Genomic DNA, 20,353 nt, shown 5'->3' with positions numbered 1-20,353 from the left:
GTCGCAAGTGATCCCAAGTGGTTGAAACTACATCCCTTAAGAGCTCGATTGTCTACATCCTATCTCCTGTCCCCTTGAAATCCAAAGGGTTCAAGTAGATAATTACTTTATGACTCCCTCATGAGGTTATCGCAGCACACGCATTTCAGTCATCAACATCACAACCACATTATATAACTTCCCGTCACATCGCAAAGAACATTGCAGGTAAAAGTCATATTTATCATTAGATCGCCAATTCATATCCAACGCGTTGTCTTAAAGTTCAAACCCTAGCAAATCCAAATAAAGCCTCGAATCAAAGATTCTCTCCTACTCAGTCTCGGAGAAAAGACAAAAGCAAACGATGAACCAGCTGTGAGGCAAGAAGTATAAGAAAGACCACGCCCATTTGTTTAACCGTACTCTTTTCCTCATGTCATTTTCGTTTTCCACTTCCAAGCTTATACTTATGTCTTATACATTTCTTGCCTTGTATCAAGCTACCTTAGGTATTGTGCTTCCATTATGTTCAAATTCTTGTCCGTATTCCCTCAATTTTCCATCTTTGTTTTTTGCCCCTGTGTCTATGTTGTCTTGCCTTCGTTTTGCTCTCCTTCAGCCCCAATTCGTGTCTTAAACCTCTTCAATCTGTTCATTGGGCCCTCTCAATACCTCATTTCCAAATCAATGGAACATGGTGGTACTTAGCCCTCCACTCCTCACCGAAACAAAGGCTGAAAAGAATTGCAAGTGCCAAAAGGGTGGACCAGGAAGCATTATACCATGCCAGCCCATAACAACTGCAATGAAAGGCAAACGAAGAGATCATAAGTTTGCAAAAGTAAATATATATTCAAGGATAGTGCAGAAGTAGATATACAGTATTATGAACAATTTCTCTTTCTCATCAACAAAAAAGTACCACGAATATCCATCAAACCAGTAGAGCCTGTTGCATCTCCTATAAAGACTCATAATACCATCATAAGCCTGAGCCAAATTTTTATCTTTCTGCTTCTTATGTAATCTTGTAAATGACGGTCAAGAAAGTTATGTGAACAATTTTTCCAATCCAGCCCACCTTTTCGTTTATCAAATTAATGTTATGAGAATGTGAAATAGAGGCCGTTATGCGTTTGTTTGCGCTTGAAATCAGAAGGAATGAAAGGCGTTATTGAAGAAATAATAGAAAGGGTATCGAGATTCGAAGATGAAAAAATTGAAGCGATTTCAACGTCAAAGGAAGAATATAAACGAAAGCAGAATTAAAACGCCGCATGATGTGAAAGAAATAGAGATGATCAAATCATTCCACCTTCCATATTCCCTTGGTACGCAGCTCGCACCTCCATAGGATGTCTCTCCATCTGCGTTCCACTCGAAGGAGTAGTTGTAACACTCCTATTGAGCGGAGGTGGTACAGCCCAAGTGGGAGGAGGAATACTCTCATATGGACTCCCACCATTCTCGGTTGGACTTCTTGTAACTCCCTTGTCAACAACAGGACTCGAATTATTCCTACCGCGGCTAGCGCTTCTCAAACGCTCTGCGGCTCGCGAAAATCGGTTCGAGAGTGAGTTGTCCGTCTCGGAACGACCGCGGTTATGTGTGTATATGTGGGAGACAGATGATGTGCGGCGACGTTCGAGAGTGGGTGGAATCGGAGGTGGTTCCATTATGGAACCAGAGTTCATTGTTGATGCGGATAAGATGGTGGGAGTTTTGCTCTTGGGAATCATGGGAATTGGTTCGTCGTCCATTACTATTTCGATGACGCCGGAGCCGGAAGAGACGCCAGAGATACCAGAGCCTGACGATACACCCGATACCATAGAGTTGGTGTTTGCATTTGGTCTATACAATGGAGCGGGAGGCGGTGGTGGGGGCAGAGCCAAATGTTGTAGTTGCGGAAGAAGAGGAGGAGCTGGTGGGGGCGGTGGTGGTGGAGGGATCAGATCATTGTTTGGATGGTGTATAGGCATTGTCTGATTCGCCTCGATAGTTTCATCGATTCCAGTCAACACATTTACAGGTCCACTTGCGTAAACCGGACTTCCACTTCTACTTCCGCTCTCGCCATGGGGGTCTCCGGAAACTTGTCTACGAGAAGATTGGGTTGGTGATATTCTTTCTCTGGTATCGGGTGTACGTCTTGAAGAACTGGATGGAATTGCGGCTTGAAATGCGGGATGTAGTGGTAAACCTGCGGGGATCACATTTGGCTTGTAGAAATTTTCTTCTGGGATCGGAGCTGAGGCAGATCGGGGTGGCATACGACGAGGTGGTTGAGATGCCTGGTACACAGTTTTTGGAAGAGGTCCAAATATATCATGCGGGCTATCAGATGAACTGTTGAAAACTGCTGCGCTCAATGTTGCTGATGCTTGTGATGAGCCCGCATCATATCTGTTCGGAATTTGAGGAACTTGTGGAATACGCTCTGCACCATTACCTTCAGGATCATACTTAGGATGGCGCATAGCTCTTGGCGTTGCTGGCAAACCAATCTGCACAGATGACTCTGGAGCTGAACCAAAACCGCTATTTGGAGAAGTATTGTTTGGTGTAGTCTGTTGGCTTCTAGGAGCTTGGGGACTTGCTTTGGGAGGCGAATACGACGCTGCTGATCCTTGCTCAGGGAAATTGGTAGAGGGACGATAAGCTAGTGGTGACAAGCCGCTTAATTCTCCTGGGTGAATAATCGGTGGCGCCAATGGTCTTTGAGCCAAAGACTTACGTCTTTCCTCAAGTTCACGTGCAGCTTGTTCTCGCTTTAATGCTCGCTCATCTTTGGGATCCATCTTTTGCTGTTGAGGGTTCTTTTGTACTGACTCTGACTGTGTTCGTAAGTGAGATTGAGACTCAGTACCATCTCTAGATAAGTATGGCGACCTCTGACCTTCCAATGGTCTACGACTTGTAGATCTCTCACGACGTTTTCCACTTGGTGAAGACCCTCGAACAGCACTTGTACCACGCTCTCTGATACGACTACTACTTCTCAATCTGAACGCAAGTTGATCTGCCTTTGCCGCCCTCAAGTCCTCGAAGTCAGCAACCTCATCTTCCTGGTAGAATTTTGCTTGAGGAGAAAATGGCAGTGGAGAGGAAGGGGAACGGACTGCTGATCCAGAACGACCTGCGCTTCGGCCTCGGGCATCTCGACCGCCTAGTCTAGTATCAGGACTGGCTGGTCTGCGACTGGCGTTGCGACTTGTTTGACGGCTAGATGTTTTGCGTGGCTCAGGAGATTGTTTTCGGACTCGGCTTGCTTGTCTTGATGATTTAAGTCCCGTTCGACTATCCGTTCTGAATTGCTTATCCTGAATCATGACTTCGCTATCTGAGATTGCGGCGCCAAGATCTCTCAGATCTTCAGGCGACATTGGAATAGGCGAGGTTGGCGAACGCTTTGCAGGCTTGATGTATTGGATGATATTTCTTTCTCTGTCTTCCGAAGTTTCTCGAGCCTTTGGCTTTCGGCTACTGCTGCGAGCTCTCCCGCTTCGATCTCGGCTAGCTTGACGACTACGTTGTTGTTTCTTATGATACGTGGCTGTGTCCAAGCTATTGATGTATTGGTCAATGCTTCTGCCGTGCAAGACTGGGCTTGTTGTTCTGAAACTTCTTTCGCTGTTCAAGGGGCTTCTGGTATTACTTGAGGCAGAAACGGAAGCGGCTGATGATAGAGCAGCAGAGCTCAAAGGGTCGCCAATTGAGCGGTTAGTCAGATGATCGTGACGGGAAGACACTGTTGGTTCAGGAGATGACATGTAATCGCCTGTGATTATAGATTCCATCGGTGGCCACTGGATCTGTAGCCCATCTGGCTTACGATGTCGTGATCCATTCCTCGTTCGATCGTCTTGCTTCTTCAAAGTAAATGTATCGGGCGATGGCGATGGCAATGGATTGGCAATCTTCTTTTGGGTCATGGGTGTCGTAGGTCTATTCTTTGTAATTGGAGTATATGTCGCCGAGCTTAGTTGCAATGGTTCCGCCTCCGCTTCACGGGCATATTGGCTAACTCGCTCACGGTCTGAACCAGAATCTCCAGGCGTTGACGGATTCAATGGCTCTAATCTGACACGAGGTATAACATCATGAGGTGTTTCGCCAATAGATGGAAGACGACGACGTGAAAAACCACCAGGTGTCGCGGTTCTTGCAGAGGCTGGTGTATGATATGCGCTACGATTACCTGGTCTCAAGAAAGCAGTATGTGCGGTATCACCACCTGGAGAAATAGCAGATTCCTCGATTGGTGTTGGGCCAGGACCAATCGGTGTCTTATCATTATCAATACCAAAGAACTTTGACTTCTGTTGTTTATCTCCGAACGCAGTGATTAATTTCAATGCCGATGTCTTCGCAATACTTCGTTGTGGACCTCTATGGCTAGGAGGCGATAAAGGAGGGCTTAACAATTCGGGAATACTTTGGTGGATATTGGTGAAAGTTGCAGCTTGAGCAGAGGGTGATGTCCAAGGTTCTGACGACTCAGATGCTGTGCAAGAAAAGCATCGAATAGCCAATTGTTGTTGACCGTGCTGAACAGCCCACTCACCCCATTTTCGTATCAATGCAGCTTGTCGAGACCAATCCGAAGGAAAAACATGACTCGTCAAAATCAATGCTTCCATAAAACGTTTGTGGGAGACGTATATCTCGATTGCATCATTTTGATCACCCATACCAATCATGATTGTAGCAGCAGTGTGGACATCTCCCTTTTCAAGAAGTCTTTGAACATAAGCTCTAGCGACCTTGGTTTGCGAAGCTTGTCCTCCAATCCCACTTAGGGCAAGAAGCATCCAGTCTGAAGAAGTCATTGATTCGGAGCTTGTAGCCATGATATCCAGCTCAAGATCGCCAATCCATTTAGCAAGAAGAACTCTATGAGTTGATCCCATTGGCGCTCTGTTCATCTCATCACGGATCAATCCCTCGACTTCTCCATCCCATCCAAATATTGTACTGAGCATTTGGAGTCGAAGATCATCGTTCGTGAGATGGCCACTTTCTGAGACTTGTGGCTGACGGTAAGGAATATCACTTAGCCTAGATTTGGTATACTTGAATAGCTCCACGACATGACTTCCTGACTCATCGGGACTACGGAGTACCTCTTGTCTTAGCCGAGATCCACGTTGTCGAGAACGATATGATCGTGCTGAGCTGGTATTACTTTGAGCATACGAGTCTCTACTTGATAAAACAGAAGGTTCTCGAGCAGTACCAGTATGAATCGACGAGCCGAATGACATAGTTGTTGCTTCACTCATACCTCCACGTGATATAGTCGATAAGCCTGAAGAATGTTTTCCATGATGCCGAGTATTATGTGGCCTTGAGTCTGCAGATGACCTGGTAGAATTTGACGTGCGACTTCTCGATGATACGGGAGATAATGTTTCGGAGCGGTCAGGCTCCATGGCCTCCACACGTAATTGTTGTTCAATTTCATCACCACGTCGAGCAATCCTAGCCAGCGGTGACATCCGATCGGAGTCACTCTCGGAGATGTCGACATTTATTGGCACAGCTGAAACTTCAGCTGCGACCGCTTGAGCGGCCTGTTGTTTCTGCTCCTCAATAGAAACAGGGGGAGAAGGTGGCAATAAATTGGCTGGATGTTGAACGTTCGCCACCATTTGCGGTGGAGAATTAAGATCAAATTGCTGTGCCGTATTATTTGGTCCCAGCGTGAAGAGGGTTGCTCCAGGTCCATAAACAGCTAGACCTTTCACAATATCCAATGTCGGAACTTTCTCGAAAGTGACCTGTTTCGTTCGAACGTCCCATGACGATGTTTCCCTGTATCACACCTTGTGTAAGTGGTCGTTGCTAAGCGCGCGCCCATGGCCTTATGCAATGTGGGGGACAAATAAGGGGAGAGCACTAGGTTTGCTTACCCTTCGGAAAACTGAATGATACGGCCATTTTTTGACCAGCCTAGCCAATTAGGACCTGTTTGAAAATTATCGGATCGTTTCAATACCCGGACTACTTTCGCTGTGTCGTTGCTAGTAGGTGATTTTGCTATACTCCAAACCCGTAGATCGCCGTCATTGGTTTGAGATGCTAACATATCCGACTTTTGGCGTGACGATGATGCATGCCACGATAGTGTGACGATCGGAGATGGCCCTCTTGAAGTTGTCAAGTTGTGAAGAATTATGAATCTTGGCTGCAATGCTGCGATTAAAAGAGATCCATTTGAAAATCTGCGATTATATCAGCGAAAATGCCCAAAAATGTATTGCTGGAATTTTTCATACCCAATAGCATATGTCCTACAGTCCGCTGCTGGTGCCAAAGCTGTAATTGGAATTTGATCTAAAGTTCTTGAGGATATATGCTCTGATGTGGTCGGTTCAAAAAGAATAACATTTCCTTGAGCATTTCCTGTATGAAATTCATCAGCAACAAAGCCCAGACCTCCACTACCCCGCCATACGCACCAAATGCAACATTTCCGTTGCGCATCCAAGCTGCCACTGTAAGATTTTCGTAACTCGCAAATCGGGCAATTTCATCTCCCGTCATGCAATCCCATACAATTGCAGTTTGGCCAGCATCGTAACTCACTACTAATCTTCCAGCTCCTCTTTCACTAATATTATCTACTGCTAACAGTTGTATCTCTTCTGTGTGTCTCGAAAACCGTCTTTCAATCTTAAGAGTATCGTGATGAGCGCAAACAACCGAATTTCCTTGCACATATAAGAACATCGATGCTGTCGCAGCACAGGGCTCAAAATCGCGGGGTACGGCGATTGGAGGCATACTGACTTCGGCCAATGTGGCTCCAGTGCCTTTGGATGAATGGCCGGATCTCATTGATATTGACCGGGTCCTTGCGACAGACATGGTGGTGATAACTTCAATATCTGTGGATCGAGCATCGGAATAGTTAGTCGGACCGCTGCATGAGGATTTTTCTGTCCAAAGGTTGACTACATGAACACATGAAGACCCGAGGAATCTGGGAGTCCAATGCTTCTTCTACTTTTGATAATAGGGAATGTCACTTACAGATATATCAGCTAGAACTCAGGCCTCTTGCCGTTCTTCCTCGCTGTTGTGCTTTCTGCAGTACAGAGGGCTGATCACTATCCACGCCCGAGTCTATATCGGTTGTCCCATGGGATATTCTATATGGCGGGCGGTAAAGAATAGCAATGGGTAACTCTAGCTACCGAATCAATGGATGCGTTCTGCAGTGTCGCCGTGAACAACTATGATGCGTGGTTATGTTCCGGGAATTCGTTCTAATATTCTTTGTGCAATGGTTGAGAAGGAAAAAGTCAAGAACGTTGAATGTACAACTGGAATGAGGAGAATATGTTCCAAAGTGAGTTGAAGTGAGTTGAAGTGGTACGAAAGCAGACTACAAGACATGAATAGCACTAAAAAGATCCTCGTCTCATGCCTGGAGCCAACCGAATCGCAAGACGGCAGATATGGCGCTTGTATGGGTACCAGTGAAAGCAGCAAAAGATCACTAAACGCTATATAAAAAGATAAAAAAGAATGGAGACAAATTGACCCTGGAAAATGAGCACAATAACCGTATATGGCCTTTTTGGTGGTTAATAGCTTTCGTTACTAAGTCCGAGAGCATTGTAGGGTTTATAAGGCACGATGGGACAGAGCGGCTAATCAAAGATTCTTTGAGCTATCAGTGGATAATGCGGAGACCAAATTAGAAATTGGCACCTGCGAATTTGTTCGATACGCATGTCCAGCCGAACCATGGGATACAGAATGTGGTGTGGAAAGTGATGCGGTCGCGGTCCGGCTCATGTGTCTAGTACCAAGTAAGAAGTCGAGAAAGACAAGCCACTATACCGTCTACATACCGCTTAAAGCAAATCCTGGTAAATAAGCTTCTAGCATGCTATTCAAGGGTTGACGCCCCCCTTCAATGGATGGATGGTGCTCGGGCTTGTATTGTCAATCCATTTATACCCTGTCAAATCGTTATGCATTCTGTCAGGGCTTTTGCGACCCTTTTTCGAGGCTGCTGACGTGCGTTACTTGATTTGCCTTTCTGAGAAACGTATTGATAGAGGAGAGCAAGATGTGATGATTGTGATGGTGACCACATACTGTATTCTTGGTCACAGCAAGTGGGTCAATGTATTTTGCATTCACTCAGATGTCAGAAATTCAGATTAGAAAAAAGAATTAGGTTTGATATGAAAGACCCGGAATAGAGATAGTACGAGATTTGATGACTAGGGACAGTATACAGTCTTGTGAAGATAATTAGAAGCAATTGGTAACCTTACAATGGGGTAATCCAAAGAGAGGGGAAGATTCAACGTTATCATGTCTGGTCGATCATTAATTGGATACTCGGGTTGACAATTTGGTGCAATGTACCCTCACCTGACTCTTCGAGTTGCGTTGAAAATGGAATATCTCGGCATAGTAACAATACCTGGTACAAGCCGGATACATCTATTGGAAAGCAGTAAGACGAATCATGGATTAGTATATAGTGTATAGTACCTCTATTCCAAGAGAGGCTGTGAGAAAGAGATATGAAAGGCCTTGTACTAGATAAGTACTAGGTAGTCACGTATCAAAGTTATTCTTAGGTGCACATAATTCTTGAATATGTACTGGACGAGATGATATCTACAGGTGGATATTCTTAATTTCTGTAATATGTACCCAATATCGAATAGGTACCCTATGAAAGGAAGATCTTCCGAGATAGTTAGACACGGATTCATGTTGCTCATGTTGTGTTGTACAAGGTGATGAGATGAGGAATGGTTGAACTCATCTCTTGATTCGAGTGATTGCCCTGATGAGAAGTGATATTGGTGACATTGGTGATATTAGATTTTGAAAGATTCCAGGTTCATTGGTTAGACTGATGAAAATAGTTGAATCTGATGATTCTATTCGTCCAATTAGTTTATTCTGTAACTCCACCATTCCACTAATACCATTAGCATCGGATGGGCCCTTGTATGTGATCCTTGTGTCTTTGCTCCACGATGCTCCACGGTTTTCTCATCGCAAGGCACGTAAGCGCCATTACTGGTCAAAGCAGTACGGGATTATTCTTAGCGATATGTACGAGATGCAAGATGAATGCCATTCATCACCCAGAGTTGATCCTATCAGAGAAGGTAATCGCCATATCAATGGGCAACGGTACATGGTTGGCACGGCGTTTTTTAAACCATCGAGTCGTTGAGATGATATGAACAATTGAATGGCGGCTTTGTATAACTTTTCAGTGACTACTCGTACCTTGGTATTGTACATGAATTGAGTAACTAATGACTACAGAGGTTATATGAGTAAGTGATGTCAACTCTACTTTTACTAAAATCTTACTGTTTTTATAGAATAATTTACTGTTCTAAGCGAATTGAATAGATAATGAGCTATTCCCCTCAAGATTAATATTGAAAGCTTTTACTTAAATAGACTCTGAATAGGATTCTAAATTAGAATGTAATAAAAAAATTGTGATTTTGAATAAAATATAAATAAAATATAATTTTGTAATACTTTCATTACCTAGAGTTTACTATATAAATATTCAACTAGGGGTGTGATTTGATTTGTTTAAAGGCCTAAAGTGAGGACACATTTAGGTACGTTTTACATTACTTACCCCTTCAATCATCGTAGGAAAAAGATTTAGACGATTGGAAGAGAATTGAAAAGATGAGAGGATCGGACGAGTCCCACCAAACTCCACATATCTAAATATGAACAATTCATTGTTACCAACTCCGATTTCCGTCAGGTCATATCTATCTACTCGAGGCACCAACAAAGGTTTTGTTCCCATGGCATGTTTTATGCAACCACGAAATGACTTAAAGAAGACATCTTTATTGAAAAATTCAATAACAGTTCGTTGTATTCATTATACTCCTCGGCGACATATCGTCCCCCAAAGATTCTCATTCCGACTTTACATTTGAGCCTATGTACGATTACATCCAACGTAGCTCGGTAGGTAGGTAGTATCTTAGGTTTGTCTATCCATTCAAGCTATTCACACGGAATATCATCCAATTCTCGTTACTTGCATTTTGCATCGTGTCAATCTTCCGAATTCGATCAAAACCGGCTCTCCAGGTATTTTTCATCCGTCCGTCTATCCTTACGACCATCCATACATCATCCTCATCTCTGATCATTCTCTCCATGATCAATCTCTGGTCCAAACTCAATAGGAGCCGAGATAAAACCAACGGAAAGATCATCGCCCGTGGCCAGATTTTGATTGCAATTGCGCGAATGAACATGGATTCAGCACCTTCCGAGTTTCCCATTCCCCTGCTTGGAAGAATCCCTCCTATATTTGGGGGCAAAATAAAGGATTTGGAGAGAATCTAACTCGCGTAAGAGGGTAGCTCGGGTAGGTAGTACGTGAGAACTGTAAAAGATCTCTCCTAAATCCGTGCAAACCTAGCGATGTTGTTGCTTGCTGCTGGTTAATCTAGAGGATGGAAAATCTGAGCATACCCGAATTCGATAACAGATCCATCCCCGTCCCTATCCCATCCCATATTACACACAAATGAAATGAAATGAGTCTCCAACGGAAAAGGTGATGGCTTGAAAGTATAACAGCTTGCATCCTTCCGTCTGGATGAAAGTCTTTTATCATGTCGTATTCATTCCACGAATAATGGTTGCATGAGAAGTGACGGGTTTGTGCTTGATTTCGTATATGATTTGCTAAATCCATATTAAGACATTTGTGATGTGAAAACTTTTCCTCCGGATATTCCCAGGTTCTTCTATCTCAAAGAGTCTAGCTAACCTAGCTATCGGGGAAGTATGCGGTATCAATTTCTACCTCTTGGAATGCTACCGAGACATTTCACACGGGTGCCCAAGTGTGATTGAAGAACCATCTCTACATGTTCCCCTCATTTTCCAGGAAATGATCTCCTATCATTATCGCTACTCCTGTACCATTCCCTTCCTCACTACTCTCGCCAAGTCGATCTCGAGAATCCCTTTTGTCAAATTATCGTCAATAAGAACCACAAAAATCAATCTTTCAATGTAATGTATACATCCTATCTTACCTTACTTACTGCGTAATGTAAGTCTTACAAGAGCTCAACATGCACTGTATAACATAGATGTCCTTCGCCGCAGAAGAAGGCACAGTACATTTTTCCTGCACTACACTGCGGCTACTGTACTGTTATGTATGTATGTACGATAGGACCACATATCTGACCTACATTTGCTGCGGAGAGAGGATTTTCCGTATTGCATGCACCGTATCATATCTAATTTCCAGCCCCACTGGTCGAAGAATAGGTCGAAACGGTACGAAACGATTTGTACCGCCTCTTCTGATGTATGATGATATATTTGTACAGTGTGAAACATATAGGAATAGCAATTAAGAATCTTAACCATGTCATATCTCTATGCTGAGAAGCTTAAACGCATAACTTGTAAGCCTAAGATTTCAATTATTTACCTAGGTAGGTAGTTACTCGAAAGCGATTTCGGATCAACTTCAAAGTACCGGTCAACAGGTCTGATCCAGTCAAGCCTTCGCCCTGCCCAGCATTTAACTGCATCCTCAACCCAAGGCACTGCTTCCTACTGGTAAGTATTTGGTGATAGATTTACAGAAATGATAGATACATGTATTTGAAGCAGACCACTTCGAATTCCGATTTGTCCATTGATAGCTGGGGACAGTCCGATACTTGGCATCGTTTGTGTTATCCCAGCTTGTCAAGATTCAATATCATTGCTTAGTCTACGGGGAAAGATACCGGCGGGGGTGGAGAAGGTCTACTTCCTTAACGATTCCCGAGCTCCTTTCCTGAGCTGCTCCGTCATTTTCCTTTTGCTGACACCGATTTTGGTAACACAGCCAAGCTTGAATACAATCAATCCTACTGACCAATTCTTGCCAGCAATATATTGCACAAGATTTCGTATTAGAATCCTCAAGAACCAAAGCTTACAATAGAACAGCAGGGACAAAACGAACTGTACAATCGAGGCACATACATCGTGGCTCATAATCTTCAACGTTTCGGATGGGATCCGACTAAGAACGTTGATTCTCGGTATAGACAATAGCACACAAGAATCGACTAACACTGCCACCAACTCGTGCACCGCCAAATCCTTTTACTTCTAACTAATCATGCGGCACGGCAAGTAGGAATAAGGCTCATTTCTTCATCTCGGTATTCAACCCTTCATCCTTTATTTCATTTAAGTTGACGGCCCGCCCCCAACATCTCTCAATTCAAAACCCTCAGCAACGTTGCAGCCACACCTTCTTTTCCTCGGTCCTAATGAGTTCACCACACCCTCTTCTCTTCCCCTGTCTCGTTCAATTCCAAATTCATCGCACACTGCATTTCGTCCAGGCTGAATTTACCAATCCGTCGGTTCGATCCATTAAGTATGTTTTATCCAGTGAATGAAGCTACTTAAAGTGAAGGATGCAGTAGTGCAAGCGTTGTTCTCCACACACACAAGTAATCGTACCTGGATAGTAGTTCTCCACACCACCCTCGGGAATGGGTTCGTACTAAGTCTCTCCTATTCGCATGATTTCCAGTTCCAGAAATCCATCTTTCATTTCTTTGGCGCGTTGAGATTCTAAATGGTGATTTAATACTATACATTCCATCGAAATTATAGATCTAAAGTAGGAAATTACATCCCAATCCTCTTCTGGTTCTCATTTGCTCCACCATCTTGTTTTCATCTTGCGTAACACAAGTCCGGCATTTGCGCTCTAGCCATTAAAACGTAGGAGAATCCTGGGTAGATCATGCGTAGTTTCATGTCTTGCCGTTGCGACAGTAATTGGTGCTTGCTTGTTTGTATCATAGAATGCGACGGTGAGAGATCAGTTTCCAAACACTGTTCCTCTAGCACATGAGTATTCGAGTGTTCGAAGAGAGATGTCGATGTCAAGATTTCGCTCAGTCAGTCAGTCTACTTGTAATTACAAATTCTCATTTACATTGTCTGAAACTTGAGGGATCAGTTCGAATGACAACGGCCTAAATGAAAAAAAAACTTGTTATCTTGATATTGATAAATGAGGATGTAAGAGAAGTTAGAGAACGGCGCAAGAAAATTACCTAGCTAGATACCAAGTAATCAAAATACAGCATGAAATGACCATGTTATGTCGCAGTTCGCAATGGTAGAATATCTACTTGGTGGCTTTCAGTTCTAGGCTCACTTGAGACTCCAACTTTGAATGGATCCAACAGCAAGACAGCATATGTATCATATATGATTTGCGTGTCAAACATATTTCCTTTTCTGAATCTCGATAGTCCCTTTAAACTATTCCATCAATTCCGCCACCGCAGGATATGCCATCACGTTTGTTTACTCGCACTCACAAGCAAATACATACACATATACCTAGAATCAAATAATAACAACCAACTTGATATCGATGATTCGGAAACCATCTCAGTGTGTTGATATAGAGCGAAGCGAAAAAGCCTCCACGGCAGTGGCATAGCGGAGTGTTACTTCAGTTTTGAGAAGTCGATCTCATGTTTCGATTTCTGAGACTGGAAACTAAATTTGCAACTTCTGTTCTTTTGTGATAGATATTGGAGATTCAATAGAAGAAATAGTTACTAGCTGAATAGGGTGGCGGATCAAAAGCTGTGTCTTGATGTTCGCGATAGTTGTTCGGCTTCGAAGGAGATTCAGCTAGTTGTTCTAGCTGATATGTGCTGGGTGTCTCTTGATATCGCGTGCCACTGTCAGTAGAACTATGGAGTGACTCGATTAGTCTTGATGAGAAACACTCCAAGTACACATGACTACCCATAACAACCTTCGCGTGAATGACTTTCCGAACGCCTTGCTATCATCAACTTATAGCATATGTGTATGACGACGAGCAATGTCACAAGTATCCCACAAATTCAAAGCACAAGATAGGGAAAGAAAATTCAAGTTTGAAAGTAGAATTCAATTCATTCCAATCAAGAGATCATAGTGATCTACAACTAAACTAACGTCCCCAATACACTAACCAACTTAAGCGAATGCTTAAACGACTTCTCCCTCCTATCCTATCCTATCCTTCAACTCTCCTTGGGGTATATTCATCATCAATCATCAATAAACAAAAGAAATCCATCCTATCCATGCGTTCCAAGAATGCACACACGTGCCGTCCCAAAATCAGAATGCATCCCAGGCTGATCCCGCCGACGATCCCATACCATGTCTGTTCCATGATCAAATCCAATGCATGCTTGAGGTGTCTGATTTCACCATCATCGCTATGTGCCCTATCCCTTGTTCCATCATCGATCTTCCCGGTGAAGAGATGTCCTAGCCTATCCTATCCTATCCTATCCATGCATATTTGCCAAATCCCAAGCGAAACCCCATCAGGGTATCGCATTCCATTCCATTCCGTCTTCTATCCAATGACCATTGTATCCCGAATCCTGACCGTCGTTTGAGTTGACGAGATAAGCGGTACGCAAGTTGCAGCTGAGCGGTGATGTCATCGAATTGCCTCTATCATTCCTTCTATAATCTGTTCGTTTCGAAAGTCGCCTGTTGAAACTGATGATATCTATCTAGTGTATCTATCTATGGGGTGTAAAATATTGTGATCTATTCATAATAATTAGTTCCTGTATTGCAAACTTGATATCAAGGATTGGTAGACAGGGAACTTACCAAAAAAGAGATCCTATCCTAAGAACATGTCCGAAATGGTCTTTCATTCACCAACCTCGGAGATGGGTGTCATGTGTTTACTCGAGTGTGCACCAGAGCTGTGTCTTGACTTTCGCGAAGAAGATCCGTGCTTCTTCTTGCTCTTCTCAGCTGCCTTTTCTCTCTTCTTTGCCTTCTCAGCAGCGTGTTGTGCGATCAACTCTCTCATGAGTGCTGCGTTGTCGACAACTACGTATTGGGGTTCGCACATCGATCCAGAGGGGGAACGAATATTGGGCGTGGCGAGTGGTGAACAATCTTCTTCTTCAAAGACAGAAGTGTAGAGTCCACATGAGAGTTCTTCGTCGGAGAATGCAGAGGAGGTATATGAGTAGTTTTGGGTTTGAGCGTCGATGGAATCGCTGGAGTTCATGGAGGAGCGTCGAGGCCAAGATGGGTAGGCACACGAAGGAGATTGTGGACGCGAGCTGGAGGAGGAGGGGATTTCCATTGCGGAGGTGCTGTAGCTTGTTGAGGGTGGAGATGGTGTGTATGAGAAATACATTTTGAGTTGTTTGTATTTGTATTTATGTATTCGTATAGTTGTATGGATTTGAATAACTTGATCGTTTCTGAGTTAAATCTGAAGTATCCAAAAAATCCGGGGTTGATTCAACATATAAATATGAATCAGTCTAAGTATTCCACACGGAAATATTCCTTAGATATTCAGACCGAGTCAGTTCGGAGCCTAAACACCTGAAAGCCCGTTCGTAATTTGCACCAAAGGAATCTCGGTATCAAGTTACACTGTGGGTGTGCAATGACTCGTTTGGGAAATGTAACGATAAGTCTAGCGTCAGCCCTGCAAAGTACCGTATCGATATGCGATAATGGATGTCACAGTCGTAGAAAATTCGCCAGCTCGGTAGTTTACTCAGCCCCAGTATTTATAAGAAGGGATGAGGGATCGAACGGGCAAACTCCGCTTATGTGTAGATAGATATAGTCCGGAGTATCTCGGGGTCTGGAGAAAAAGAGGCTTGAGGGATGGTAAACGTGGGAGTAGATAGTAAACGTGGGATGATGAGTGAGCTTCAGATGTAACGATATGAGATTTGATGAGGTCAGAGTGAGGAAGTAGTTGTTATTGTTGGTAGTGGAGGTGTTGAAGGTTGTATTCTGAAAATAGTTGGTTTGAAAGAGGCGGATATCAGCAAGTAATATAACTTTTTGAATCTGGATTCGAGGATGATGATGATGATGATGATGATGATGATGGATGATGATGGATGAAACGAGAATTCCGTTGATATATTAATATCAAATTTTGTTTGTTCGTTTTGTTTTTTTGTTGTGTATGCAGGATTTAGTTCAGGTAGGTTTGCTTTATTCCATTCCGTTGTGCTGTGGTGCATGCGTTGGGATATGTCGAAAATAATAATATTTATATGTAGGTACGAAAGCACAGCGTAGCGTTACCATGTAAATTATATGTAGTCCCACACGAGAAAAATATATATAAAAATATAAAAAAAATATGTACGTCCTTTGGAATGAATCATATATGATAGACCCCTCCCGGAAGCAGGCCTGAGTCGCGAACGAACATTTTACTTGCATTTGGGGAGCGGTGGGCTGCCATGTTTTCAATCCAATCCTTGTTTACTTTTTACAACACTTACGCATAAATTTTTGCAATATAGAGAAAAATTGCAAGAAACCTCGTTCCCCACGCGCGGTGTAGGGGCAAAATAGATCTGTGGCTTTTAGTAATTCCGGAAGGCAGAAACACGTTGCAACAAGCAAGGAGATTACCTGTTTAGTTCGCCAATGTCATGTTATTCTTCCCGTCTGAAAAAAGAGTTTTCAAGGCGGTGACTGAGAAATGATGGATGAACGGGGCACGACTGGGCTGGACTACTGACTGACTCTGACAATTTATGGATATGTGACAGACGGGGGAACGGGGAACGGGGAGACATGCAACGAGGAAATTGGATTTAGCCTTAGCAGTCTATCCATAATTTTGCCGGTTTCGTTGGTGCGCACACATGTTCGGTTCGCCTTACCAGGTGTATAAGATTACTTTGACAATTATAGCTACTAATCACAGATCACGAACTAGAAACTCGATGGAAGGAAGCATGTGCGCGGGGCATATGAAGGAAGAAACTTCAGGAAAGGGCCTTTTTGGTGGGCACTATGGGGGCATTTCACGGGGCATTCTCATTACCATGTATGTGCCAAAGAAAAAAAAAGAGAAGAAAAAAAAAGCAAGGGAAAGTGTCAAAATGGATGAGGACTAGAACTTTGGCCATGAGTTTGGGCAACGAGAAAGCCCAAACTAAAACCGAGGAGTAATAATTGAAAGTTTGAAACATTTTAAATTATTCCTTATTCATGTTACAAACTAAACTGCAAGAGTTCATCGCACGTGTCTTCATGGCAACAGTAGCACTCAACGGGGCCTTTATGTTGAGGGCACAGATATATCCACCAACCATTCTCGCTTCTCAGAAGTACCACTGCATCACGAATATTTGCATTACATATCATATCGTCTAGACACGAATATATAACCCAATCGGTGATGACTTCCTTTGTTCTTACTCTAGAAGTTTAATTGATCTGACCGCCAAATCCTCCTACCGGAACAAAAATTGAATAATTTGCCTAGAACGTTCATCTCCATTCGGTCAACAGTTCAGAGGTAACACGGTGAAGCATTTCAGCGTAGCTACCCCACGCCAAAGAGTACAAGACCTATCGGAAGTGCTCTATTCGTCTTGCTCGCGTCAAGCAACGTCTTTCACCGCTCTGTTTTTCATTGATCTACCTTGCATAAAACTTTGATTACCGTTCACAAATTCCTATTTCGTGTCTTTAGTGCAACCTTAATCCTCGAATCTGCGGTTTCGCTCCGCCAGCCTTCCGCTTTGGTCCTCGAGTATTGATAGCGTTGATAGCGTTGATAGCGTTGATAGCGTTGATAGTGTTGATAGTGTTGATAGTGTTGATAGTGTTGATATGTATCGATAGATGACTATTTTCGTTGATCGCAGTTTTTCAGGGTCTTTGAGTTCGACATTTGACGTGACAGTTCACTGCCAGAGAATATTTCTTCAGCTGACTTAGGTTAAGAAGTGTCGAGACTCAAAATAGAACTCAAAGCATGGATGTTGTCAACGCTTTCAGCATGAAATCTCAAGTCAAGCCGGAAACAAGGTAAATGAACCCGGTAAGATTCGCATTCATTACATCTCCTGCACTTTCCCATTTTTCATATATCACCCGGGTTCCCGTCTCAACTCCTCAACATCCTCGTTTCGTCTCTTTCATCATACATATGCCAGATACCGTAGGGTGTTCGGTGCCTCGCCTCCGCAAATTGAACGGTCCGACCGGTTACGGGTCGGTGCTTTGACGAGTGCGAACGAGCGTCTCTTTTTTATTGCTTATTTTTTCCTTTTGCTACGTTTTGAATATGACTCGTATTTTCGCAAATATAACCTACTTTGATAGCCTTAATTTTTTTGATACATAGATCTTGATTTCAAGTTTTGCCTCGTCGGAAGCTTTTCGGGGAAATGTCAGGTCTATTGGAATAGAATTTTTTCTTGTTCCGCGGTGACTTCCCTGATTTTGATCTAAATTTTAAGGGTCCATACGCACATTAGCGACAAAACGGTCGGATCAAGAAATAGGATGTATCAATGCACAACAGGCTTGGTTTGATATGCGTAGAGGTCTGCTGGCTGAATCAAAAGAAAACAACACATGCCTTTGAACATGTCGTTTCAGATTCGTTCAAGGAGTGTTCCCCCAACATCTACCCCGTATATCGCGGGGCCAGAACAGATCAACCATATGAATGTAGATCTTGTGATAATCTTGGACCTCGAGACTCAAGTCTATTTGTTTCATTCCTCTACTCTCGAGTCCTGAGCAAGCCCGAGGTCAAGTCACATCACCAATGGAAACTTACATGTACTAATGTGTGTTATGTAAGTAGATCTTACCTAGGTATACCCGATGATGTGAGTGTGATCTGCCGCGCCAATGATGGAAAGGAAGGACAGAAAGGATAGGAAGGGCTAACGAGGATAACAACGATAAGAAGTCAAGTAGATGGATAAGAATTACGGATAAGAAACGGATAATGATTTATCAGCTCGAGTCAGCTCAACATAACCCACCTTTCTCCGCTTCATCCATTCTATCTACTTCTTCTAGAACGAATTTCCAACCTTTGGAACTAAGACATTTCGTAAAGAACCCCCACGAACAAGAAACCCGCGATAAAACTCAGGTCTTCCCTATCGAATCCTTCATCCAAGCTTGGAATGTAGAATGAACTCGAAAAACTCAAAACCTTGTATTACAACACCGAAATGCTCCCGAAGACGAATAACCTCCAGCTTCTTTGCGACGAGTTGGCGAGTTGGCGAGCTGGAAGACAGAAATAGGAGGGAGTACAACACATTAGAATTCTGCCTAGTAAAACTAACAAGAATCATTCTCATTTTCATTTTCAATTTTATCAATCAGCAAATCGCATACATGGCTTTTTGAGAGAATTGCCCCCAGTAGGATGTCTACTGTGCAAAGTCATCAGCGCCCAAGTATCAGATGCAACGTTGTTTAACTTGTTGCTGAGTCAATGTCAGGGTAAGAAGAGACGGTGAGGAAAAGTCTTGGGATTATTACCCATATTCGTATGTGTGTATGAAATGGATGGTAAGAGTTTGAGATATCGAAGTTTCTTATTCGTCGGCGATGTACCGAGTAGAAATTCTGAGGTTACATATTACATATCGATGAGTGAGTGGTTTTTGATGTGATAAGGAGTTTTAGGGTGATCTATGGGTGATCTATGGGAATGTGTGAATAAAATGATTGGTTCATATGGTTGGATCTCATCTCATCTTATCTAGAGCCCTATCACATAGTGGACCTCATCACCGTCGCATCGCCCGCTTGGTCTTACGAATAGTACGTTGTTATACTGTTGCTATCACAATAATAGGTTTCCAAGGTTCGGATTAGACTTCCTAAATTCCCCAGTTGTCATCACACAAATTCCGGAGCGTCTATTCCATTCCGTCTAAAGATTGCCTAGGCGTGCTAGGTAAGGCGAATTGGGGTTGTACAACTAATCGTCATCTCATCTCATCGCCATCACCAGTCCTCAATATCCAATACTATTTTGATACTTGTGACATCTTCACCTATCACCACTGAGGTGACACATCTAGCACACCTCCATCAAACAAACTACGCGTAGCTAAGCTTAACAGCCTAGGTACAAACTGTAACGACAACTAATGACTCACATTCATATCACACAGCACAACGGATGAATTTGTTTCGTCAAATATGAATTCGTCAACGTCGGCGAGTTAGCCTTGACTCCCACAACGTCAACGTATGTGATTACCACGAAATCACAACGTCTGGGTTGGGTTTGGAACGTTGAAGCTTGAGGCAATTTCACTTTCGATTTCAAATCCAAATCAAAAGATGTCTATCTATCTAATGGCCTCAAGTATCCTCGCCGAGAGAGAGTTTGCGAATGTTGTAGCTCAACAGGCGTAATGTAGCGAAACCACACTTTTATCATCTACTCAAACCCTAACCCACAAATCACAACAATCTACTGTGTGTATAATAGTTGAATGAG

The 20,353-nt window shown here is 43.2% G+C and overlaps 2 protein-coding genes across 2 annotated transcripts; both read right to left on the bottom strand.

The window, feature by feature from the left end:
* Positions 1 to 1,283: 1,283 nt before the first annotated feature.
* EAF01_011913 (uncharacterized protein) lies at positions 1,284 to 6,855 on the bottom strand (the record flags this gene model as incomplete). The annotated part of the gene is made up of 4 exons (XM_038920171.1): positions 1,284 to 5,799; positions 5,898 to 6,209; positions 6,264 to 6,390; positions 6,447 to 6,855. The coding sequence occupies 4 exons, from the start codon at positions 6,853 to 6,855 to the stop codon at positions 1,284 to 1,286; spliced, it is 5,364 nt and encodes a 1,787-aa protein (XP_038764313.1).
* A 7,879-nt stretch (positions 6,856 to 14,734) lies between these two features.
* On the bottom strand, positions 14,735 to 15,235 carry EAF01_011912 (uncharacterized protein; the record flags this gene model as incomplete). Its single annotated transcript, XM_038920170.1, has 1 exon — positions 14,735 to 15,235. The coding sequence occupies one exon, from the start codon at positions 15,233 to 15,235 to the stop codon at positions 14,735 to 14,737; it is 501 nt and encodes a 166-aa protein (XP_038764312.1).
* Between the last annotated feature and the right edge of the window lie 5,118 nt (positions 15,236 to 20,353).

This window comes from Botrytis porri, assembly GCF_014898465.1.
Source record: "Botrytis porri strain MUCL 3234 chromosome Unknown BPOR_027, whole genome shotgun sequence".
Taxonomy (NCBI): Eukaryota; Fungi; Ascomycota; class Leotiomycetes; order Helotiales; family Sclerotiniaceae; genus Botrytis; species Botrytis porri.
The sequence above is the reverse complement of the archived record's forward strand: the minus strand, read 5'-3'. Positions and strand labels throughout refer to the sequence as shown.